General features: G+C 38.3%; 1 protein-coding gene across 1 annotated transcript in view; it reads left to right on the forward strand.

The window, feature by feature from the left end:
- The first annotated feature begins 18,411 nt into the window (after nt 1-18,411).
- CCDC88A (coiled-coil domain containing 88A) overlaps nt 18,412-27,025 on the forward strand; it is a 125,527-nt gene continuing 116,913 nt past the window's right edge. The window contains exons 1-2 of the mRNA XM_060169354.1: nt 18,412-18,518; nt 18,618-18,718. Coding sequence (XP_060025337.1) covers nt 18,456-18,518; nt 18,618-18,718 — 164 coding nt within the window. The 5' untranslated portion in view covers nt 18,412-18,455. The remainder of the gene's footprint in view (nt 18,519-18,617; nt 18,719-27,025) is intronic.

Here is a 27,025-nt window from a genome sequence, read left to right on the forward strand (position 1 = left end):
TATTGTTATTTTCTCAGTTTTGATCATTTTAATATGGTTATGTAACATTTAACATTTGGGGAAGTTGAGTTAAGGGCATACAGGAGTTCTTTGTACTATTTTTGCAACTTTTGCAGATCTGAAATTATATCAAAATGAAACTTTAGAAATAAAGTATTTTTCCTGGTCACTTAAGTCTTTCTAGACTCTTCTAACATACGTGTTAGCAGTAAACATATATTTGTATATAGAGAGTTTTGTTCTGTTTTACAGAAATGGGATTGCATTACACAAGGCTCTTTTTTGTTTCCACTTAGCAATTGTATTAAGTTCTTTTGGTGTGTTGGCTCAACTCACAATGACCTAGCTTAACTTCCTTCTCCATAAGATGAGCCCCAGACAACCATATCTCTATTATACTACTTCATTCTTGGTCACGGATGGTGAGACCATGGGTAGAGATCTGACTTAAACTGAGATCATCAGATTCTTTCTACCAGGAATTTGAAACTGGGACCATAATATTTTTATTCAGACTGAGCTACTGTTTTGAGTGAAGGAAATTTTAAAACTTCAAAGCTGTAGTACAGCAGTAACCTGATGTGTGAACTGAGTAGCAGAGAGAGTTGCTAAGCAGAGCAATGAGAATTAAACAGAGAAGCAGAGCAGGATCCTAGAAGGTATTTCCCGGGTTCTTGGTTGCTAACCATTTTATTATCCCGTGCTCTTTCTGAGGTACTACTGCCCTCAGATTCCACAAAGCCTTACCGATAGCATAAACAGTGGATTAACACATATGTTATATGTTACTTGTATATCTACATATATTTTATGCATTCACGACATACCTTTTTCTTAATTTTTTTCAATATTTCTAGGCTATGCAGTTCATCTGAGAGGTTTTTCAAATTGTCGCAAATCTCAAAAAAATTTCCATTGTATTTATTGAAAAACATCCCCATACAAGTGGACCTGTGCAGTTCAAATCTGTGTTGTTCAAGGAAGAACTGTATAGTCCAAATACTGTTGTTCAAAGTTACCTGGGTTAGTTTTTGTCTTTCCTAACTCCTTCAGTGTGATTATGTTGTTCATTTGTATTGATAATATAGTACTTAGGTTCATTTGTTACTATTTGTATTCCATTTGGGGTGCCTCTTGCAAACTGGTTGAATTAAATTACTTATTTTTTGAGTCTGTGAAACACTGACATTGTTCTAAAAGTCAGAACTATACAAAAAAGTTTACTCCCAAAAGTATCAGTACCCTTTCAATCCTTCTACCCTGATCCCACTTCTCCATTTTTTCCACTTTGCTGCTATTCACCCCTTGTAGGTGACGATATCATTAGTTTCTGGTTTATTCTTCCTCCCTGACCCTCCCCTCCCCTGCCCTCCCTTCCCTTCCCCTCTATCCTCCCCTTCTCTTCCTTTTCTTTTCTTTCCCTTCTCCTCTTCCTCCTCCTCCTTCCCTCCCCCCTCCTTTGCCCTCCTCCTCCTCTCCCCCTCCTCCCCCTTCCCCTCCCCCTCCTCTCCTCTTCCTCCTCCTCCTCTTTTTTCTTCTACAAATAAGCAGATACAGATCTATTTTATTTTCCCTTTTTTCTTACATAAAGATAAATACTCTTTGGCACTTTGCTTTTTACACTTAAAAATGTATCCTGAAATCAGTCCATACTCATTCATAGAGATCTTCCTCAAGCTTTTATACAACTGTATAATATGCCTTTGTGTTGCTGTCCAATAATTTATTCAGTTATTCTAGCAGGAGTTATTTTGATTATAAAAAAGTATTAAGAAAAACTTTTAATAGAAATACACACAGCTCAGTGATTTTTCACAAACTGAACACACAAGAGTAACCAGTATACAGGTCAAGAAACAAAACTTTGTTAGTACCCCAAAACCGCCCCGTGCTTACTTCCTGCTACTGTCCATCCCTACCCCACCCCCAAGGTAACTAACCACTACCCTAGTTCTAAGAGTAAAGATTAGTTTCACCTATGGAATAAATCAATGGAATTATACAATATGCACTCAGTTGTGTCTACCTCTCTTCACTCAACATTATATTGTGAGAATCAGCTATATTGTTCTGTGTATACCATGCTTATATGGTATTCTATTTATTTATTTATACATTTTACTCTTGATGGGCATTTGGGTAGTTCCCAGTTTGGGACTATTACAAATAGTGCTGCATGAACAGCCCAGCACATGTCTTTGTTATACACAGACATACATTTCTGTTGTATATTTACTTAGGAGTGGAATTACTGTTTTATAGGATGTACACATTAGGGTTAAGTATATGCTACCAAACAGTTTTCCAAAATACCAGTTTTTACTCCCACCAGCAATATGAGAACTCTGTTCCACATCCTCACCAACACTTGGTAGTTTCATTTCAGCCTTTCAGGTGGCTGTGTAGTGGTATACCACTGGGATTTCATTTTACATGTCCCTGATGACTAATGAAGTAGGTTACCTTTCCATATGTTTATTGATAATTTGTATACGCTCTTTTATGGAATAGCTGTTCAAGTCTTTTGCCCCTTTTCCTATTAGATAGCCTACATTTCCTTATTTTTTGAAGGAGTTTTTTTTTTTTTAATATTCTGGATACAAGTTGTTTCTTGATATCTTAAATTGGGTTTCCCAGAAGGAAGCCCTGAGATGAGGATTCTAGTGCAAGAGATTTATTGAGAAAGTGCTCCCTGGAAAAAACAATATGGGAGTGTGAGAATCAGGATAAGGAAGAGGAAGAAGCCAAGCAAAGGTGTGGCTTCAGGCAAAGTCCTGCTGAGGGTAGCTTCAGCCTGATGCCTCAGGGGAACTCTGGGATATTCTTTATATCTTAGGCTTTGTCCCAGATTGAGAAAAGGAAGCTGGATTTTCATATTCCTGGTACGTAATTCTGATAGATACTACAACATGGATAAACTTCAGAGACATTATGCTCAGTGAAGCAAGTGAGAACAAAAGGACAAATGTATGATTCCATTTATATGAAGTACCTGGATTAGTCAACTTCACAGAGACAGAAAGTAGAATAGTGGTTACCCATGGCTGGGGGGATGAGGGAATGGAGAGTTATTATATAATGAGTACAGAGTTTCAGTTTGGGATGATGAAAAAGTTCTGGAGATAGATGATGGTAATGATTGTATGACAACGTGAATATGCTTAATGCCACTGAACTGAACACTTAAAAATGGTTAAAGTGGTAAATTTTATGTTATTTATATTTTACCACAATAAAGAAATAAAAGACTCATATACACCATTATCAAGTGGGATTTACCCCTGGGCTGCAAGGATGTTTTAGTTTATGCAAATAATGGGTATGATTCACCACATTAATAGAATAAAATATTTTAAAAATCATATGATCATCTCAATAAATGCAGAAAATGCATTTCACAAAATTCAACATCCATTAGTGATAAAACTCTCAACAAATGAGGTATAGAAGGAACACCCTCAGTATAATAAAGGCCATGTATGACAGACCATAGCTAACATCATACTCAATGGTGAAATGTTGAAAGATCTTTCAGGAAGACAGGGGTGCCCACTCTCATCACTTTTATTCAGCATAGTACTGGAAGTCCTAGCCAGAGCAATTAGGCAAGAAAAACAAATAAAAAGCATCCAAACCAGAAAGGAAGAAATGAAATTGTCTCCATTTGAAAACCCTAAAGACTCCACCAAAAACCCTTCAGAACTAACAAGCAAATTCAGTAAATCTGTAGGATACAAAATAAACATAAAATTTAGTTGTTTTATGCACTAAAAAAGACTATCTGAAGCAGAAATTAAGAAAACAATCCCATTTATGATAACATCAAAACAATAAAATATTTGGGAATAAATTTAACCAAGAAGGTGAAAGATCTGTGTACTGAAAACTATAAGACATCAATGAAAGAAACTGAAGAGGATACAATTAAATGGAAGGCATCCGGTGTTCATGGATTAGAAGAATTAATATTGCTAAAATGTCCATACTACACAAAGTGATCTACAGATTCAGTGCAATCCCTATAAAAATTCCATTGCCATTTTTCACAGAAATAGAAAAAAATAATCTTAAAATGCATATGGAACTACAAAAGACCCCAAATAGCCAAAGCATCTCAAGAAAAAAGAACAAAGCTGAAGACATCACAATATCTAATTTTAAACCTATTACAAAGCTATAGTAATCAAAAAAGTATGGTACTGGCATAAAAACAGACACATAGACCAATGGAACAAAATGGAGAGTCCAGAAATAAATTCACACATATGCAGTCAACTAATATTTGATAAAGGAGCCAAGACTATTCAATGGGGAAAGGATAATCTCTTCAATAAATGGTGTTGGGAAAACTGGATAGTCAAAAGAAACAAATGAAATTAGACCTCTATCTTACACTACTCGCAAAAATCAACTTGAAATTGATTAAAGATTTAAATGTAAGACCCAAAACTATAAAACTACGAGGAGAAAACATAGGGGAGAATCTCCTTGACTTTCATCTTGGCAATGATTTTTTGGTTATGACACTAAAAGCAAAAGCAACAAAAGCAAAAATAAAGAAGTGAGATTACATTAAACTAAAAAACTTCCGCACAGCAGAATGAAAAGGCAGCCTCTGGAATAGGAGAAAACATTTGCAAACCTATATCTGATAAGGGGTTAATATCTAAACTATATAAAGAACTCATACAACTCAACATCAAAAAAAAAAAAAGCAATCTGATTAAAATATTGGCAGAGGATTGAATAGAAATTTTTCCAGAGAAGACACACAAATGGTCAACAGGTACATGAAAGAATGCTCAACATGACTAATTACCAGGGAAATGCAAATCAAAGCCACAATGATGTATCACTTCACACCTGTTAGGATGCCTATTATTAAAAAGACAAGCTATAACAAGTGTTAGTGGGGCTGTGGAGAAAAGGGACCCCTTGTGCACTGTTGGTGCGAATGTAAATTGGTGCAGCCACTGTGGAAAAAAGTATGGAGATTCCTCAGTTTTTGTTAGTGTGATTAATACTGAATATATTAAGATGTATAATAAGTATTCAAGACACAGATATGAATTACCTGTATTTATCATAGAGCATTTTGCATAACACATATTCATCTTATTTATGCATTTAGATCACCACATTAATGATATTTTAATTTTATTTCTATTACATTATGAATGTCTTGAGATTCTTTTTTGTATCCTCTACTCTTAGCATAGTTACTGGCACTCAGTTGCAATGAAATTTATGAATAACTTGAATTTCAAGGAAGGAGAAATCTTTGTATGTAGTTGTGTTTAATAATGTGGGGAGGATGATTCAAAACTTCAATGGTAGCATACAAATACTTTTTTTATAGAAAATACTTTTTTTAAATAATTAATTAATTAATTTTTGGCTGCACTGGGTCTTCGTTGCTGCGCGCAGGCTTTCTCTAGTTGTGGTGAGCGGGGGCTACTCTTCAATGTGGTGCACGGGCTTCTCACTGCAGTGGCTTCTCTTGTTGCAGAGCACAGGCTCTAGGCACACGGGCTTCAGTAGTTGTGGCACGCAGGCTTCAGTAGTTGTGGCTCGCAGGCTCTAGAGCGCAGGCTCAGTAGTTGTGGCACACAGGGTTAGTTGCTCTGCAGCATGTGGGATCTTCCCGAACCAGGGCTCGAACCCCTGTCCCCTGCATCGGCAGGTGGACTCTCAACCACTGCGCCACCAGGGAAGCCCAGTAATTCACAATTTTTAAAGATTATGCTCCATTTATAGTTATTATAAAATATTGGCTATATTCCCTGTACTGTACAATATATCCTTGTAGCTTATTTATTTTATACATAGTTTGTTCCTCTTAATCTCCACTCCTATCTTGCTCCTTCATGCTTCCTTCTCCCCATGGTAACCACTAGTTTGTTCATTATATCTGTGAGTCTGTTTCTTTTTTGTTATATTCACTAGTTTGTTTTATTTTTTAGATTCCACATATAAGTGGTAACATACAGTATTTGTCTTCCTTGGTCTGACTTACTTCACTAAGTGTAATACTCTCCAGGTCCATCCATGTTGTTGCAAATGGAAAAAATTCATTTTTTTATGGCTGAGTATATTCCATTGTGTGTGCACGCGTATGTGTGTATGTGTATCACATCCTCTTTATCCATTCAACAGTTGATGGACACTTAGGTTGCTTCCATATCTTGGCTATTGTAAATATTGCTGCAATGAACATTAAAGCGCGTGCATGTTTTCGAATTAGTGTTTTCATTTTCTTCAGATATATACCCAGGAGTGGCATGTGTTTTTATATCACCAAACAGAACTAACATTATTTCAGGGAAATCTAAATTCCGCCAGCAAGTGAATATGAAATAATGCCCCAGACAGTAATTTCTTTACCTTCCTGCCCATAGAGGGCAACATGAACAAGTTGCTGGATGGGTGGTAGTGTTTATAACCTCTTGTCTGTCAACAATGTTCAAGAAAGTCAGTGTTAAACTTGGAAAAAACAAAAGCAGTGTGTGTTGAATCTATAAAACTTTAGTGGGAGGAACTCCTGTCTGGTTCCTCTGCCTGCAGCCTCACCTCTTTCCAATCCCCCCACTACAGTGCTGCTAGAATTTTCTTTTTAAAAGAGAAATCTGATACCATTCTCTTGATTTTTTTTTTAAGCTTTAATTGAACCTATTGCCTATAGGATAAAGACCAGTTCTTTAGTATGATATTTTGGTTTCTTCACAGTACGACCTCAGCTTTCGTTTCCCACTGTTCTCCACCCCTGGGAAACCATGATCTTTCTCCATGGAAAGCTATTCATGACGCCCAAACATACCATGCTCTTCTGTACTTTGATGTGTTACTTCTGTTACTCTTCCACCTGAAATGCCCTGACTTTCCCTCTCCACTGAACATCTGCTTTTCATTTGAGGCCTGCCTAAAAGGTCACCTCTTTGTGAAGATTTTCTTGACTTTCCACTAAAACTTAACCTTGTTTCTTCCTCAAGTAGTACCCATCACACATTGCACTGTTTTAGAATAATCAGTTTGTCTATATTTCCTAGCTGACTGTAAGGTCCCTGAGGGTTCATGTGTCATAAGGAAACATCTTATTCATCTTTGTATCCTCAGTGCCTGGCTCGTAATAATTACTCAAAATGCACATTCACTGAGTGGACAAAAGAAAAGGAACTGAACAGGAAGTTCTCATAGTGGACAAAACCTGGTGGGCAAAACTTTAGACTGATATTACAGCTAAGGCATGTGAATGGTGCTTTTCACGAGTTCGGGAAGCACCTGATGTTACTAAAAGATTATTTTTGAAATATATAGGAATTTCTTGGTGAATTTTAATTTCTTCACCGCTTCTTAGTGGCCAGTTTTTTGTTTTGTTTTGTTTGTAGTATTTGTCAAGGTGGGGGTCTTTTAGTGCAGAAGTACAGGGATATTATGTTATTTACATTTTGGAGAAATCTTGGAAGCATCAGGTCACTTGATTTCTAGGCCAGGTGGAATTCCGCTTTCTTGCTTCTCATGAGACGAGGGTGATCTACAATCTGTGTGTACTCGGCATACTCAGTAACCGATTCCAGTCTCATTTATGCCTTTATGCTGATATCAGCATTCAGGAGTGCAATGAGGGAAGAGGAAGCATTCCTTTCATGATTCTACCTCAGACTTGAGCACCATAGTATGTTGGAAAACACATGATATATATACCAGTAAGTAGACACAGATGATGTTTTGTAGAGGTGGTCATTGCTATACCATCTGCCAGGTCCTGCAGTTGGTTAAAAAAAAGAAGAAAAGAAATTAGTTTGGCAGGATTTGCTCTTCACAAAATCATGCTGATTTTTGCCAATTCTATGTAATTTGATATGCTCTTGCAAAATGAGTAAGAGAAAAGTGCTTTCACATTGAGCTACAGGAAAAATATGGCCATTGTTCTTATGACCTTAGTTTAAAAAAATTCAAGTATGAGTAAGACAGGGACATGGTAAATAAAAGATAAAATAAAGGAGATGGAGACAGCTGGGTAACTAATTCAGAATGACCAAAACTCAAAAATTGTTTGTAGCTGTAATATAATTTCATATATTATTGCCATGTCTCAAACTAAAAAGAAGGGGAATGAAATCGAAAGCCCTCTGGGATCAAAATATGCTCAATTCAGGACTTGAAAACTTGTCTTTTAAACTTATGCTAGTAAATTTCTGCAGAACATGTGTATGAATTTGTGAAAGGTAACAATTACATACAAACAAATTCTTCCTAATTTATAGTCAAATTCTCCACATGATTAATGAAATATAGGAGATCTAGTTGATATTACCTACTAACATTATTTCAGTCATTACCATGTCGATTTCACAATTATTTTGGAAGAGGCTAATTGAACTTTGTCAAATATAAGTAAAGGGCATAACTCTGATTTCTTATCCATTTTGCTTTTATTAAACAAAATGATGGACATTTAGGTTGGTTCCATGTCCTGGCTATTGTAAATAGTACTGCGATGAACATTGTGGTACATGTCTCTTTTTGAATCATGGTTTCCTGAGGGCAAATGCCCAGTAGTGGGATTGCTGGGTCATATGGTAGTTCTATTTTTAGTGTTTTGATGAATCTCCATACTGTTTTCCGTAGTGGCTGTATCAATTTACATTCCCACCAACAGTGCAGGAGTGTTCCCTTTTCACCACACACTTTCCAGCATTTATTGTTTCTAGATTTTTTAATAAGGGCCATCGACAGTTGAATGGATAAAGAAGATGTGGCACATATATACAATGGACTATTACATAGCCATAAAAAGAAATGAGATTGAGTTATTTGTAGTGAGGTGGATGGACCTACAGTCTGTCATACAGACTGAAGTAAGTCAGAAAGGGAAAAACAAATACTGTATGGTAACACATATATATGGAATCTAAAAAAAATGGTATTGATAAACCTAGTTGCAAGGCAGGAATAAAGATGTAGACATAGAGAATGGATTTGAGGACACCGGGTGGGAGGGGGAAGCTGGGACAAAGTGAGAGTAGCATCGACATATATATACTACCGAGTGTACAATAGTTAGCTAGTGTGAAGCAACAGCATAGCGCCGGGAGATCAGCTCGGTCTTTGCGATGACCTAGAGGGGTGGGATAGGGAGGATGGGAGGGAGGCTCAAGAGGGAGGGGATATGGGGACATATGTATGCATATGGCGGATTCACTTTGATGAAATTAACAGAAACTAACACAGTATTGTGAAACAATTATACTCCAATGAAGACCTATTTTTAAAAAATGATGACTAAATGATTTCAAATGAGGATTCATTCTAAATGTTGAATGAATGGGTTTTAGTGAAGTTGGTTTATGTGTAGTACTTCCAGTTTTTACTGTGAGTGAGGGGCACAGATAAGAGAATCACCAGTGCCCCATATTCACATTAAACTAATTTTGTTGTTTTCTTTTAAAACAATGTCTCTTACTAAATTACATTTCCTTCTATGTAAAAATCAAGTTCTTTAAATGAAAGTTATGAAAATTTAATTATCTTAACGTATTTATTCACTCAACTAATATACAGCACATACTATGTGCAAGGCACTGCAGGACACTGATACTATATACTTAGTTTAAAAAAATAGATTTGGTTTACACTTTGCATTAACAGATCTTATATATCAAATTACATGCCACAAATTTTATGGCATTTCATTCTTAACGTATTTATCTACTCCCTCTGTTTCATCATGGCATTTCACCAAAGATTCAAGCTTCTGTTAATTTGATAAGAATTGCCAACTTGTATGACTATCGGAGAACATATAGACATGGTTCTAGGTGTTATCCATGCTTTCCGCATGCAGCTCTGTGCCGGAGAGTCTCATCACCTGGGTTCTCTTGCTCTCTGCTTCTCATGGGGTTCAGCATTGGGGAGCACTGGCCGGCAATGTAAGTGAGAAAGACAGAGAGGTTGGGATATTCTTTCCTAATTTTTTCTTCTGCAGCATGATGATGGCAGTAGCTCCATTCTCTATGGACACAGCTCCTGTCCAGTGGTTCCTATTCCAAGAGGATGGTCTTCCAGGGTTCCAGAAACACAGTTTCCTCCTCTTGCCCCTTCAGACCTAGAGGTAGAAGCCCTCCCCTCTGTTGCTCCTCCTTGGGTACTTTGCCACCCTCTGTTGGTTCACTTAACTCCCCACACCTCCCTCATTCATCCCTTCATTAAATTCTCCTTTCTTAAACACTTCAAGGGTGCCGCCTCTTTCCTGCTGGTACTCAAGAGAATAGTTTTATATCTGGGGAAAAGTTTCCAGTGATAACACGATAAGAGATGCAAAGCCATTTGAACTATATCGGATGCACTAGAAAAATAGAATTCAGTTTCCAAGAAACTTGTAGACAAACTCTTCTGCACTTCCAGAATATATGTGAATATAGTTGGTTATTTATAAAGTTAATGAATTGACTGGAAAAAATTCAATCCTGTTCTTTGCTTTGCTTGCATCCAGTATAAATGCAGTGACTGCTAGTTTAGAGGTGACAAACTGTGGCCTAACAAACAAAACCTTTATTTTTTGCAGGTAAAGTTTTACCATGCAGCAACACCTACCTCTTTACGCATAGTCTATGGCTGCCTTAGACTACCATGGCGGAGGTGAACACTTGCAACAGAGACCTTATGGCTCACAAAGCCTAAAATATTTACTATCTGGCTTTTTACAGAAAGCTTCGCTGACCTTTGAACTAATTGATTGAAAGATGTATTTGTCATTTTATTTATTTTGGCCTCATTTGGATACTTCTCTGCATTTTGTATACCCCATATGCTATCTCACACATACAGTAGCTCAATCAATGTTGATTAATGAAGGAAGGGAGAATGCACTGACAAATATAGAACTCATAACCTCAGTTTTACTTTAAATTCAGAGAATACATTTTCATTCTTTTGCAAGATTTATTAGCCAAGTTTTAAATATGGTTATGGAAATTTGGGGTTTGATGTTTTAAAAATTGGTAACCTGGTAGTTCTATACACTTAACATATGATGAATATTATTATTAAAAATTCATTTGAATTCCATTTATTGAATAATTTAAATGGGGGCACATGTTCAAACTTTCATCATTGTTATATTTCCTAGTGGTGTTTTGAGAGTGGTACAGTTTTTTAAAATAATATGAAATACACGTGGCAATATATTAACTTCTGAGTGGTAGAATTATAGGCTTGATTTTTTTTGTTTCTTCTTTTTGTGTTGTTGATTTTTCCAAATATGACAATAAGTATTATTTTTATAATGAGAAAATAAGGTAATTTTTAAAATATGGAATATGTTTAGCTTCATGTAACTGAATATTTCATATTGCTATTTTAGTTTGAGAAACAAAAGACAGATCTTTAGATTACAAAATTCACGGCATAAAATTAAGTCTGAGAACCCTTCTCAAGCTACTATTTTAAGAAAATATTCAACTGGCATATATTGATTGAAAACTAGGAAATAAAAACATTCACATTAAAAATTTTTTAAAGTTTTACATGAATTTTAACTTTAAATAGCAGAATATCAAATAGATAATCTCATATTTGTATATGCATTTTTTATACATCTTCCTACTGCCATTCGACAAAAGGAAATAAAATGCCTTCATATTTCCTCATTTGTAATGTTCATCATTTGTAATTTGTATTTAATGATATGAAAGCAGATCTACATTTTTTTCTATTATTAGAAGTGTTTGTTTTAACCCTCTTTTATTTTCAGTAGCCTAAGAGCACCAGTGGTACCTTATGTGGAAACTTACTTGTTGGTTTACCCAAAAGGGACTGCTGTGTGACAAAGTCAGATGATGTCCTAAAAATGGTATTATTATACCCAAGAATAGCCAGTTTGTGTTTCTTTTATTAGAAGGTCTTAAGCTTTTGTGTCATGGTATATAATTTATCAGTTATATTTCTGTTGTATTCCTTCACTGTGAGGGTAGTGCCTGCCACATGGAATTTTTGTCTATTTTATTAATGCTCCATCATTTGTTCTGACATAGACTAAGTTCTGTTTTAAATAGGTATTGCTAATGAAGGTCTCTAGGATGTGAGTAGATCATAGAGGCTTACAATCAGAATAGAAGAGTGATTCTTTTCTACCTTTTAAAAGTCCATTTTATAATATTTGTCCTTTTCTATACATGTTTTTATTTCTCCTCTATCTATCAAGCTTCCATTTGTTTAGTATCTTTCCATCAGCAGCATAAGAACCATACAAATACAAGGAACTGAACACATGATACAACAGTCATACCCTGGAAATACCTGATAAGTGACCATTAACTTACAAGATATTTTTATGTCATACCACAGCCAAAACATTACATCAAGAGACACTTTTAGGCACATCACAAATTCATGAACTTTACTCGTAGGAGAGCCCATCAGGTCCTCACTCAAAAATCATTAATTCTTTCAGACTGTTTTAACAATCTGTGAATTTCCTGCACATAGAAAATCAGAAACAGCAGATTTGAATGGGAACTCTATTTATTTATTTATGTATTAATTTTTGGCTGCGTTGGGTCTTCGTTACTGCACATGGGCTTTCTCTAGTTGCGGTGAGCAGGGGCTACTCATCGTTGTGGTGCTCATTGCGGTGGCTTCTCTTGTTGTGGAGCACGGACTCTAGGTGCGTGGGTTTCAGTAGTTGTGACACACGGGCTCAGTAGTTGTGGCTCGCGGGCTCTAGAGCGCAGGCTTCAGTAGTTGTGGCGCACGGGCTTAGTTGCCCCGCAGCATGTGGGATCTTCCCGGACCAGGGCTCGAACCTGTGTCTCCTGCATTGGCAGGCGGATTCTTAACCACTGCGCCACCAGGGAATACCTGAATGGGGACTCTTTTTTTTTTTTTTTTGCGGTACTGTTGTGGCCTCTCCCGTTGCAGAGCAACAGGCTCCAGCCGTGCAGGCTCAGCGGCCATGGCTCATGGGCCCAGCCGCTCCACGGCATGTGGGATCTTCCCGGACCGGGGCACGAACCCGTGTCCCCTGCATCGGTAGGCGGACTCTCAACCACTGCGCCACCAGGGAAGCCCGGGGACTCTTGATAGAGGTATTTTCAGCAACAAAAACCAAGAGCCAGGAGAGAAGATAAGAAAACTATTCAAAATAAGTAAAAACTCAAAACATAGTGGACCTGTGAGTATAGGTCAAACACCCTTACACTTCTCAAGAGCCTCTGAATATATCATTATGTTAAAAGCATAAGACAATCTTTTATATCCGTTGTAATGACATATTTCTTTAATAAAACATCAATTTCTGTTCAATAAAGCTTAGACAATTATGACACCTTTCTGCAAGATTTCCATAAAAATAATAACAAATGAAAAACATTTTGGGTATTGAAGACATATCATCATATGCTGTCTGAGAAACAAAAGATTACATTATATTTATGTATTCCTCTGTGCTTTTCCCTGAGAAAAAAATCGTATGGACTTGGGAAAAATCTGTCTTTAAAGCCATGTATTTTATGACCTCAGTGTCTTTCTGGTTCTTCAAATTTACTGGCAAGTGGTAATCTCCAGCTAATGCTTCCTCTAGGTCATTAGTTAACTAGAACAGTTCCCGGAAGAGACCCTTTTGAAAAGTCTACAAGAGGGACTTCCCCGGTGGCGCAGCAGTTAAGAGTCCACCTGCCAATGCAGGGGACACAGGTTCAATCCCTGGTTCGGGAAGATCCCACATGCCGCGGAGCAACTAAGCCTGCGCTCTAGAGCCCGTGAGCCACAACTACTGAGCCCACGTGCCACAACTACTGAAGCCGGCACGCCTAGAGCCCTGCTCCTCAACAAGAGAAGCCACCTCATTGAGAAGCACGCGCACCTCAATGAGAAACAGGTGCACCGCAATGAAGAGTGGCCCCCGCTCACTGCAACTAGAGAAAGCCTGCATGCAGCAATGAAGACCCAACGCAGCCAAGAGTGAATAAGTAAAATAAATAAATTTGTAGAAAGAAAAAAGTCTGTGAGAGATTGGATTTCTTGATGGTGCAGTATTTCTTTGTAAATATTCATAAAGCAAAGATGCCATTCTTTTTTCGAAAAATAATTGACAATTCAGCCATTTTCGATGCCCAGTTCAATGATTTTTAGTACATTCACAGAATTGTGCATCCATCACCACAATCAAATTTAGAATATTTTCATTTTCTCAAAAAGAAACCCAAAAGAAATAAAATGGAAAAGAAAAAGAAACCCACACCCCTAAACCATGGATCTCATTTCCTCCCAACCTCCCCAGACCTAGACTAAAACTAATTTACTTTCTGTCTCTATAGGTTTGTTTCTTCTGGACATTTCATATAAATGGAATCATACAATATGTGGTCCTTTGTGATAGGCTTCTTTAACTTAGCATGTTTTTCAAGGTTCATCCATGTTGTAGCATGTGTCAGCACTTCATTTTTTTATTGCCAAATAATATTCCATTGTATAGATACACCACATTTAATTTATTAAATTATCAGTTGATGAACATTTAGGTTGTTTCTATTTTTGGCTATTATAAACAACAGTGCCATTCTGCGGCTGTATTTATGTTATTTTTATTATACTAGCTTATGGATGTGATTAGCTTTGCAAATATTTGTTACCAAGGAGCCTGGTTCAGGGTGAGTTTACCACTTCCTATAGTGTAAATCAAGATGGAGGTAAACATGGGTGCTTTTGGTATATGGGTAGTGTTATGTATGTGTAACCTGCAGGGGAAGCCTCAATTATAATACACAGAGAGAATTTTTCTCTAGTGATTCCTAAGTGGGATCATGGTCCATTTCAACCATTTAATTTCTGAATAGAAGAGAGTAGAGGTAATAATTTAGACCCTTACCAGTTGGGTATGATTTTTCCGAAGTCCCTTCCTGGGGAATTTAACATTCTAAGAAGGGATGAATTCAGGACAAATAATTACAAAGCACAAAACAAAAGTACCTTGAAGAAATCTTGAGAAATCTCTTCCTAAGTGAAAGGAGGATAGGAAGAAACTTTTGGATTTAATCTTACAGGATGTTGCAATTCAAAGACCATTAAATTGTGCATAATGTACAATCCTCTTTTGCCAGACAGAGAAGTTTCCTGATTGTACTCTTGAGATATTATGAAGCATTTCTAAGGCTGCTATTAAACTAGAGAATTGTGAATTGGTAGTTTTTCAAATAAGTTACTCCAGACCTCAGTCTGGTCTAAAGCTTCCTGTTTTTACAATTAACTCCTCATGTTTCTTTGTTGAGTATGTGTGTGTGTGTGTGTGTGTGTGTGTGTGTGTGTGTGTGTGTGTGTGCGTGCGCGCGCGTGCGCGTGCACATGTAAAACCTAAAGATAGACCAGGAAGCATCTGGGGCCATCTGGTTCTAAAGGGGAATCCAGATTTCTGTGAGGTCTAGCTACTAAATGTAAAGAGGATAAACAATGTATTTTATACAACTCCTGTGCTAACCCCTCAGCCATTACTGTCCAAAATGCCCTTAACTTATAGTTGGTGTTAAACTTTATGGGTTTTTCATTTATGAATGAAGCAGGTTGGTCTGTCTTAAGATAAATCACGTTATAGGCAATGAACACTTCCATGTTGTTTAGCGAAGCTTCTGAGGGATTACAAAGAAAAGTGGACATGTCAGGCATTGGGCTGTTCCTGAAAGCAATGCTTCCTTCTTGGTGCCTGTTCACTCTTTGTCCATGTTTCCAAATAAAGGATTGTGATTAAGAAAGAGTCATCAAGAGCAGAAGGAAAAAATTGCTAGCAACCAAGATGACCCAAGGCTTGTGTACTGGCCAGGGCAATACAAGATTCTACTCTGTATACCACCTAGCAAAGTGCCACATGAATGCATCCTAATTTTAATTAAGATGATTTCTCTGTTCTCCAAAGCAAGAGTCCTTCTGCTGCAACCAAAGTAAGAGAGGTTACATTTCAAGTTTTTTCCTCAAGATTCTTAATTTGAGGGGAATAATGATGAAAACAACACCGATAACATTTATAAAGCACTTACTATAGGTTGCCATTTAATTTAACTCTATTAATTTAACTCTGCTTTACACATGAAGAAAGTGAAGTGCAGAGAGGTTGACAGACTTGCCTAGGCTCACACAGCTGGTAAGTATCAGAGCCTGGATTTGAATCCTGCAGAAGATTCTAGAACCCAGGCTCTTAACAACCTAATTAAGAAATTGTGCTGTTCTTAATTCAGTGCTATGATAAAAACATTTTTTTGTTATTTTTGGCTGCTTTGGGTCTTTGTTGCTGCATGAGGACTATCTCTAAATGTGGCGAGCGGGGGTTACTCTTCACTGCAGTGCATGGGGTTCTCATTGCCGTGGCTTCTCTTGTTGCGGAGCATGGGCTCTAGGCGTGTGGGCTTCAGTAGTTGTGACAAGCAGGCTCAGAAGTTGTGGCTCACAGGCTCTAGAGCGCAGGCTCAGTAGTTATGGCACACGGGCTTAGTTGCTCTGCGGCATGTGGGATCTTCCCGGACCAGAGCTCGAACCTGTGTCCCCCGCACTGGCGGGTGGATTCTTAACCACTGTGCCACCGAGTAAGTCTGACAAAAACAGTTCTACTGCTAATTTAAAATATAAGTACTCAAAGTAGATGTAAATGTAAGCACACATTGTAAAACTATAATACTATATTTTCTCAAAAAAAATTTGTTTTGCATGTCATTCTGTCCCAGGGAAAAGGTTTTTATTTTCCTTCAAAATGAGGAGGAGTAACATTTGATTTTGCTGGGGAACTGTTAAAATTACTTTGATGGTTCTAGTCGTGCACAGCATTGAGATTTATAACAAATATGTAATCTGTTTATTTGTCACCCAACTTGGATGACTTCCAAATGTTTCCTCTTAGTAGCTCTTGATTTTGTTTGGATTTTTTTCAATCACCAAATAGTCAAACAACAATGTCTGAATCACGTTTGCTCCAGTTAGGGAACACCAACAAGTTGAAAGACAGCTTTGGTTATTTAAAATCCTACTACATTCACTTGCAACTTTGCAGAACATGCATGCTTTCATGGACTGGATTTTTTAAAGGAGAGGAAGACAAAAAGGAAAACAAACAAACAAGCGAGTTTGCGGCCCAAGTCCCTCCTTTGCTATTTACTGCAGTGAGTTTTCCTACTCCGTTTTGCTGGCGAAAGCACGCTCAACAGATCAAATCAAACTGTCCGAAAAAGGCTGTCTGCATCCCTCATGTTTAAAGGAGAGGGATTTCGTTCCCTTTCCTTCACACATCAAAGAAGGCACTCGGGGAGGAAGTAAACCATAATTAGGCATGAGCAAAGGAGCAACAGACCCCTTCTTCTCCTTTCCCTATCCCCGCCCCCCAGGCCCTGGCAATAGTCCGGGGCGCGAGCGAGTCGCGGGCCACCGAAGCAGCCGCAGGGAGCGCGCGTCCACGCCTCGCCCACCGCCAAGATCTGGGCGGCGGCGGGGCCGGCCCGGGGGCGCGCGCGCTGGGGAGCGCGCTCATGCAGCGGTTTTCTTCTCCCACAATCCAGAGGCTGCGGCGCGGGAGGGGCGGGGAGTCGGCGGAAGGATATGGGCGCGGAGGGAGCAGCGCGCCCCTTTGACGGCGGGCTGGAGGCGCTGGTTGGGCGGCGGGGAGCGGGGTGTGATGCGGCAATGCGGTTCTGAGGCCGTTACTCTGGCTCCTCCAGAGAGGGCGGAGAAGGAGGCTGTAATGCGGCGGTGATTTTGTGCCAGGGCTTCCCTGAGGCGCACTGAAAAGGCTGGCGGGGCTCGGGAAACTGGGGGGTTAGGGACACACATTCAAGCCCCCACCCCCTGGGAGGGGAAGGGGGCAGGCGGCGAGGCTTGGGGTCGACGGAGGGATGGTGTGCGGTCGGTGGGAAGGGGCGAGCCCTGCCTGTCGTTGGTGAGGGGCTGCGGGCAGGGGAGGCTCCGCGGGTCAAAGCGGCTCCATGCCCACTTTGGTGGGTGGAACGTGTGGAGCGGAACGCGGAGGTAAAGCCTGACGGCCGCTCGCAACCCTTAACGTGGTATCTAACGTGGGATTTCATTTAGCCCACGGGGGGATTAATTCATTGGGGGCAGCCTCGCTGGTCTGGCTCCTCCAGGAGCTGGGCAACCTTGACGGGCTTTTTGTCTTGCTGCTCCAACCCCTTCTCCCTTCCTCCTCCTCCTCCAGATGCCTTTTCTCTGCCTCTCCTCGCCCGGTACAGACATTTCCAGGGCAGGCTGCTGCTCGTGGCTGCTGTCGAAGCCACTTCTCGGGATTTCGTCTCGTTTCCCTCTGGGGTGTTTTTTGAGGAGGGAGAGTTTTTCTCCCCTCCACGATGGGATTTTCTTCCCGTGCCAAAATGGACTTTCATTGATTTCTACTTACTTCTTCAACGTTTAGTGACCAATTCCCTAGGGTTATTTTTGTGGTAGTTCCTTTTTTCAAGTACATTCTCTGTAAAATGGAGAACGAGATTTTTACTCCCCTTCTGGAGCAGTTCATGACCAGCCCCTTGGTCACTTGGGTAAGTGGGGTGTTATTTATTGTATATTTTGCTGCATTATTTGTGGCTGCAGAGATGGAGGTGGGCGTTCGTGTCGTGATGATCATCATTCTGTTCTAGGTTAAAACGTTTGGACCTCTGGCTGCAGGAAATGGGACCAACCTGGATGAATATGTGGCTTTGGTGGATGGGGTGTTCTTGAACCAAGTTATGCTCCAAATGTAAGTGTTCTTTTTTTTTTCTTTCTAGGCAACTTCTTTTTTTTTTTTAAACTTGCATACTGTGAACTTAGAGGCTTTATGTTTTAAGATCCTAATTTAGTTTTTTGGCGAGAAAAATTCAGGTGGTTTAAGAATTGGACCTTGAAAGGAGTGATAATCTTACATTTATCAGCCCATTTATCACAAGCCAGTAATTATACGTGTTAAAATTGTGAAACTTTAATTTTTCATTCTGCAAATCATGTATTGTCACTTATTTTCTTCAGTGCTGAAATCCAAACCACATTGTATCCTCTTTGATAATTTTGTAAAATAAAGAGGGAAATTACAATAGTTTCCTAAGGGAGAAAAAGGCTTTACTGTGAAGTTATGTGCATTTGGTGCAGAAATGTTTCTTATTAACCTTTGTGTCTAAAAATAAATGGCTCAAAATTTGAAACTGGTGAAGTAATAACAGATTTCAGAGGAAAGAATTTCAAACAACAGTTCTGATTGGTGAGGACTGTTGCTGTAGGAAGTACTTTAAATGCATATAATAACTAAAGTCTGATTAGGTGATTTATTGTGTGAATTAGTAGATTAATATTTGGGGAATCATTTTAAGGTATTCTTAGAGCTAGTTTTGAAATGCAGGTGGTTGAAATCTTGGTGACAACTGGCTAATGATTTAGTAGGCAAATCTTTGTCTTTTATGTTCATGATATTGGGTTTAAATTAAGTAGGAAAGTGATTTTGAGGTGGCAATTGAATATCGAAATCATTGGTAGCTGGATCAGTGAAATCAAAGCTCCATTTTTATCATAGTTATTGTAGTATATGTGCATTCTCAGCACATCAGTGTAGTGAATATTACAGTTGTGCTTAAAATAATGTGTGTTTAGCCTTATTTGTCTTGAATACAAACTGATTACAAGAGTAGTTTGGAACTTTCAATTTTAAGACATTCTTATGTTTTATATGTTTGGGAATTTAGTACATTATTAATAAATAATTGTTACCAGAGAATAAATCTACTGTTAATAGACTAATAACCTAACATGTAAATGATCAGTTCAGTATTTTTTTTGGTATTAGTTTTCTTTTTAGATTTTTCTACTTAAAAGAAGGTATAAGTCAAATCCATAAATAACTGTTCCACTGGTAAACTTAACAGTCTGTGTACTCAAAGAGACTCGTAGTTTATATGCTCAAAGAGATTTTTGTGCTGTTTTTCATGTATGTGTTGATCCTACAGGGAAGTATTATACTACTACATGTTTTCCAGAAGTGTTTTGTGTAGGCACCCAAAGAAATATATGTTATCTGAATGTGTATGTATATTTTTTTTCTTAAAGAAGGAAAAGGGAATGTAGACATTAATTATTTCCAGGGATAATAAATATATTTTGGGCTGCTCTCCCATGGAACTATCTTTAATCTTTGAAATATCCCACTATTTCCCAAGCAAAATGGTAGAATAATTAAACTGACTTCTATTTTAGGGAACACAAATGACAGGAAGGGTAGCCATTACAGTAGATACTCAGAACTTGTTCCCCCTATGTCTCTTTTCTTGTTTGTTTTTGGACAGAAGATTGTGAGTTTGTATGCTGAACCCTAAAAAAACAGTGTGCTCACAAAAATAGGAAAATACATTACTTTAGTTTTCCCCTTTAATGGTTTTTATTTGAATGATTCTTTTTCCAAAAAACACTTAGATTTTTTGAATCCTAAATTGTTAGCCAAGGTGCTAAAAACAGACACTCCAGCTTGTTTCCACTTTGGGTACAGCTTTATACTTAAAATATATATGTGTCTATATTTTGAAAGTAATGGTGTCCCAAAATAGTGGTTGCCAGGTTGTTTTTTTGGGAGGAGTAGCTCCATTCCAAACCTCAAATCTGCTTCTGTTTTCAATTCCACCTCTCAGTTTCTTTAAAAGTTTTTTCAGTGTCCTAATTCTGTTCTGAATGACCTATATAAATTAAAAGAAAAGAAAATTTTAAAAAGGAAGACGTATGTTTTAGCTTTTTAAAAACTATCTTTCTAAAATAAGATCAACACAGATTACCTAATTATTTACCAAATAGGGCAACAAAATACATTGTTTTAAAAGCTACATTTTACTAATTTTGAAATCATTAAGATTTCTATTAAGCACTTTGCTCAAATTAATGTTTGATTTAATATACTCTATTAAATTGTCAGTTGAAATGGTACCCAGTAAGTTAACCTAAAAGTTAGCTTCAGTCTGAGTAATTTCTAGATTACATTTGGTTATAGAATTTGTGAGCGAGAACCGTTTGTAAATGCAGCATGTGTATTTTCCTTCATGTTTCTTGTGCTTGGAGTTCATTGAGCTTCTTGGATCTGTGGTTTTGTAGTTTTTATCAAATTTGGAAAAATTTTGGCCATTATTTCTTTAAATATATATCCTTTCTTTGCCTCCTTTCCTCCTTTTGGAAGTCCAATTATATGTATATCAGGCTGCTCGATGTTCACTGATATACCATTCAATTTTTTTTTTCAGTCTTTTTTTCTCTGTTTCACTTTGGATAATCTTGCTAAATTCATTAATCTTTTTTTCTGTAATGTTTAATCTGCTGTTAATCCCATCCAGTGTATTTTTCATTTCAGGTACTGTAGTTTCATCTCTAAAAATTCAGTCTTTTTTATATCTTCCCTGTGTATAGATTTCATGCTTTGTCTTTTCTGTAGCTTCTTGAACATGTAGAATACAATAATAACTGGCTTAAAGTTCATGTTTACTAATACTGTCTGTGCCATTTCTTGATTGGTTTTGATTGATATTTTTCCTCATTATGGATTGTGTTTTCTTGCTTTTTCATACCTGGTAATTTTTGATTAGATGCCAGACATTTGAAAATTTACTGTGCTGTTGGGTGCAGGATATTTTTGTTTCCCATTAAAAATATTCTTGAGCTTTGTTCTGGAATGTAGTTGTTACTTGGAAACAGTGATCTTTTCAGATCTTGCTTTTAAGTTGTGTTAGGCAGTACCACTTTGCTTTGTTGCACTGCTGAGGCAGAACCCTTCTGAGTACTCTGGCTGGTGGAAACAGGAACTATTCCTGGACCTGTGTGAGCTCTGGGTGGTGTCCCTCTAATCCTTTTTGGTGGTTCTTTCACTGTCCGTGTGTAGTTTCCTCACACGTATATACTTATAATTACTCAGCTGAAGACTTGAGGGATACCCTGTGTAGATCTCTGGATCTTTCTGAGCAGCTCTCTCTTAGGTACTCTGCTTTGTATATGACAGTCACCTTGCTGTCTCCATACTACGTTCTGTCTCCTCAACTCAGGGAGACCACTATGTGTGCTCTGCATAGGTTCCCCATTCCTGTTCTGTGGCCTAGAAAACTCTTTCAAGGCAATAAACTGGGGCAATTGTAGGACTTATCTTGTATGTTTACCCCTTATCAGGGATCTACTGTCCTTTGCTGCCTGATGACCACTGTTTTGAAAAACGCTTCATATGTTTTGTCTTTTTTTTTTCCCAGTCATTTCAGGCAGGAGGGTAAATTTGGTTCCTTTTATTTCATGTTGGCTAGAAGTGGAAATCTGTTTATATACTTATAATTACATTTTTGCCCTGCCAGCCTTGTGTTCCTGCTTTCAGATATAGATATAGATTTAGAATTTTGTTTAGGAGCCTTATGGTAGAATTTTTTTTTCGTCTAAAGAGTTTTTTAAGAGTAAGAATATTGGTTAGTTCAGTGACTCTGGATTTGGTATTTTTGACCTAGAATTTGAAAGTAAAGAGCTGACTTCTTCGTGCCAGTTTATGACTCTGCCTTATAATTTCAGAGTCTGTTCACTTGTTTGGGATTCAGTGTATCCAGAGATGAATCCTGGATTTCATTGAGTAGCTCCTGAATCAAAGAATCTCTGTAAGAGCTTGTGACATGGCATCAGTTCTCTTTAACTAATGGGAAGAGGAAGCTATTTAGAGATGGGCCAGCTCTTCTGCATGCTGCAGGGCATTTTCCTACTTCAACCAAACGAAATCTTTTTTCCGCAGTGCTAGCTATCAGACATAGGGCTTGGTGACAGTGAAGTGGAAATAATCATTTTCCTGTTTGAGATGTCATGCAGTTTTGCAACCAATGTAGAATATTACTTGCTATGAATTTTTAAGGAATTTGTGACATTGTAGTTGATTTCATAATCCTAGTCATATTACCTAAACAGTTGAAAATATGGATATGTTATAGTTTTAAGTACGGAAAAATTGTTAATAGTATCAGAACAATATTTGGAATTACTTTCTATGATTCAACCCCATTAGATAGCTACAGAAATCTCTACTTGAATAATGTAGTAATTGTGATGTACTTGTTATGGCATTTCTTCTTTTAGAATCTTGAATTTGAAGGTACTTTAGAAATCATCTATGAAAATCATTCTTATATGACACATGGTCATCCAACTTCTGCTTAAGTGTTTCCTGAGAAACAGCTTCATAAAGTGTACCCAAAGGAGCCATTTAATAGAGGAAGTTGACTGAGAAATCTTCCTTCATTCTATCAGTACTTAAGATTCAAAAATAGATTGTGCTAACTTTATGACTATAATAACCCCAAAGTGACTTATAAAATATATAAGTTGTCTTACCAGGTATGGCATTAACTCTGAATTTTGGTATGGTCTCTCTCATACAATTTTTTTTTTTTTTTTTTGCGGTACGCGGACCTCTCACCGTCGTGGCCTCTTCCGTTGCGGAGCACAGGCTCCGGACACGCAGGCTCAGCGGCCATGGCTCACGGGACCAGCCGCTCCGCGGCATGTGGGATCCTCCCAGACCAGGGCAGGAACCCGTGTCCCCTGCATCGGCAGGCGGACTCTCAACCACTGCACTACCAGGGAAGCCCTCTCATACAATTTTTGTTTAGTTTTGTTTCGCTTTTTTTTTGCCATGCCACGCGTTATGTGGGACCTTAGATCCCCAGCCAGGGATCGAATCTGCGCCCTCTGCATTGCAAACCCAGAGTCTTAATCACTGGACTGCCAGGAAAGTCCGTTTTGCTTCTTTAATAACACACTCATGATGTAATCAGAGTTGCTGTCTTACTACCAGGTTTTGTGATTTATCTCCCGAACATTTCTCAGATGTGTCCCTGACTTTGGGATTAATGCAGTAGCCCCTGACTGATTTTCTTACCTTTGGCATGCCCCCCTTCATGTGATCTGTGATCACATGAAATTTTTTAAAACACAGATTTTATCATGTCACTCCTACCTTTAAGATGGCTCAGTAGCTTTCTTCTGCCCTCAGAGTAAACTCATTACTTGAGTGTCTAGACTCCTTTGAGGTCTGGCTTCTCCCTAATTCTCTATTTTCATCTTTGCATGGTACCAATCCTCAGTGCATAGCCTAATATTGAGCAAACTTAGAGTTCCCAAAGACAAGCTGTGTTCTCATATGTCTCAGTGCCTTTCTAGACCCTCTTCCCTTCCTTAGAACAGTCTTTCACCTTCTTACTATTGCTTTCTTTAACTTCGTTGCCATTCCCTGGCTCATCCTAGGCATAGTACTCCTCCTTGTGCTTCTATAGGACCCTATATATACCTTGGTAATAGCAGTTCTTGGTTAGCTAGACTCTACTGACTAACCTGTGAATTTCTTGAAGCCAAGGACTTTATGTTTTATCTCTCTGTTCCAAACACAGTGCTTGACACACAGTAGGTTCTTGATACACTTACCTTGAATAAATGAATAATAGAGAGGCTGTGTGGTGAACTGGAGTGAATTTGGCCTTTGAATTAGATGGAGTTGGTTTCATTCTCTCTCACACACACACACACACACACACACACACACACACACACACACACACACACACACACACACACACACACATGGTGTGTGACCTTAAACAATTGACTTGTCATCTCTAAATCTCAGTTCCTACCTCTCTAAGATGGGAGATAATGTTTCCTTCCTGGAGTAGACATAATCTCTACTAAGGCAGGGAAAGTATCGGTTTTCTGTTTTGTTGACCACTGTATCCCCAGTGCTGGTTTTTGTCATTATTATTATCCTGTGCTATACCATACCTACCTATTGATATTTATGTTTCCTCAAACAAGTCATGATCTTTCACAGCTTGGTTTTGTATGATCTCTATTGGTATCATCTCACTTCTCAATTTTCTCATTTATAAACAGGATAAAAAGAGAATCACAGGGTTATTATAAGAATCAAATAGAATGATTTGTGCACAATGCTTAGCATATAGCAAGTGCTCAATAAATGTTAGCTGTTGATATCTTTTATTTCTATTAAAATAATTATTTTCCCTTAGACTGCCCTTTCCCCTTTTTTTGCCTAGCAGATTCTTCCTCATCCTTTAATACCCTGTGAAGTCCCTTGGCAGAGTTAATTGCTCTCTCCCCTGTGATCCCTTATCTACCTTTACTAAATTGTTAAAGTGGTATTATTACTAGAGCGTTAACATTTGGAGGCTAGAGATTTTATGTTATGAATCACCAGCACTTAGAATAGTGTCTGGCATGTATCACCAGTACCTAGCATAGATTTGGTACGTCATAAATTTTCAGTAAATGTCAAAGGAATGAATGAAGATGTTTTATAATTTTATTAATTTCAAAATTCTGAGGATACTCTCTAGTTTTAGTATTGTAGAATTTAGTTTGTTTTCCATTTTAGTTTGTCTTCTATTTCTCCTTCTTTCTTTTGTTTTCCCTCTGTCCCTTTATTTTAATTACCTTCATTGGATCTTTTCCCCACCTATGTTATGTCTTGCTGAGGTGAGGTGGTAAGAACAACGTCATAGTCTGTGGTTTTATATGGTATTAGAATATACAGAGCCTTCAGTTTGGTTTCCTGTAACTTTCTTGATGATGTTCAACATATTGAGATTTTTGTCCACAGCCTTACAGTTAAAATTCAAATAAAGAATTTGTGGAATTTAGAATTCATAAAGTCACAGTTCTGTATCAGAAGAAGTGGATCCCAACCTCCTGTCCCCATCCCTGGCTCTGTCTGGCACCACAAAGAGGTCCTCTGTGCATGCCTGTGGACATCTTGCATGCATGCCTGAGGTCCAGCCTCTTGTACTCCCTACTCCAAACAGCTGCTCCTTGGCCCAAGGATGTACACATTTGTAGCATAGTCCATCCCAAGAACAGATCTGGGAAAGAGGCCTGCGCAGGTCCTGAAATTGGGTTAGAGGTATTTAAACAAGAAATTCCATAGTTCCAGTAAATGGAGTGTCATCAAGAAGGGGGAGTGTATGGGTATGTCCTCTTGTTTCCATGGACTTCTTGCCCAGTAGTGAGGGGCATATCCTGAGGAAGGCCACAGTGGGGCTCAGGGCAGAGATCTCTTTTGCCAGGACCTATAGATACAGTGCTTAGTGAGAAGGATGAAGGGATGGCTCATTCAAAGATCAGTTCATTCATTTAATAGTTTCTGAGTGCTTACTACACAACAAAGTCTATATGACAAACTGTCTGCTAGGTGCTGGGGATGTGATGCCGAGTAAGACATGGTCTTTGCCCACTAGTAAGGGAGACAAGCTTGTAAACAAATTGCAGTGTGACATATGTGCTATGTAGTGGAATTATGTTCTTGGTACAGTGTTGGCACAAAGAGAGAAGTGATTATTTACATGGTGGAAAGGCTTCTTGGAGGAGAAAACATTTGAATTGGGACATGAAAGTTGAGTAGGAGCAATCGGGTGAATAGGAGTCACAAATAGTGGGAGTAGGAGGAAGGACATTTTAAGTAAAGAAAATAGCATGAAAAGAAGCATGAAAATGTGAATAAAAATGGAGGAATCGGGGAACTGTAGGATATTTTATATGGCCAAAGCAGAGATTGTATGCTTTTTGCACATGGGAAATGAATTTGAGGAGGTGGAGAGCGGGAAGCTGTCCTTAAGATACCATGTTGGAAGATTGAGGTTTTTCCCTGTGGAGATGTATATTCATTCAGGTCCTCTCCAGGGAAACAGAACCAACAAGATGTGTGTGTGTGTGTAGAGAGGGAGAGACAGAGAGAGTTAGATTTATTTTAAAGAATTGGCTCATGAGATTGTGGAGGCTTAGTCCAAAATCTAATGGAGTGGGCCTGGGTGAACTCGGAAAAAATGCACTGAGTTCAAAGGCAATTTTCTAGCAGAAGGTCAGTTTTGTTCCATTAAGGCCTTCAAATGGTTGGATAAGGCCCATCCACATTATGGAGGGTAATCCAGTTTACTTAAAATTTGTTGATTTAAATGTTAATCTTGTCCAGAAAACACCTTCATAGAACATCCAGAATAACATTTGACCAAATATCTGG

The sequence above is a fragment of the Lagenorhynchus albirostris genome, chromosome 13 (assembly GCF_949774975.1).
Source record: "Lagenorhynchus albirostris chromosome 13, mLagAlb1.1, whole genome shotgun sequence".
Lineage (NCBI taxonomy): Eukaryota > Metazoa > Chordata > Mammalia > Artiodactyla > Delphinidae > Lagenorhynchus > Lagenorhynchus albirostris.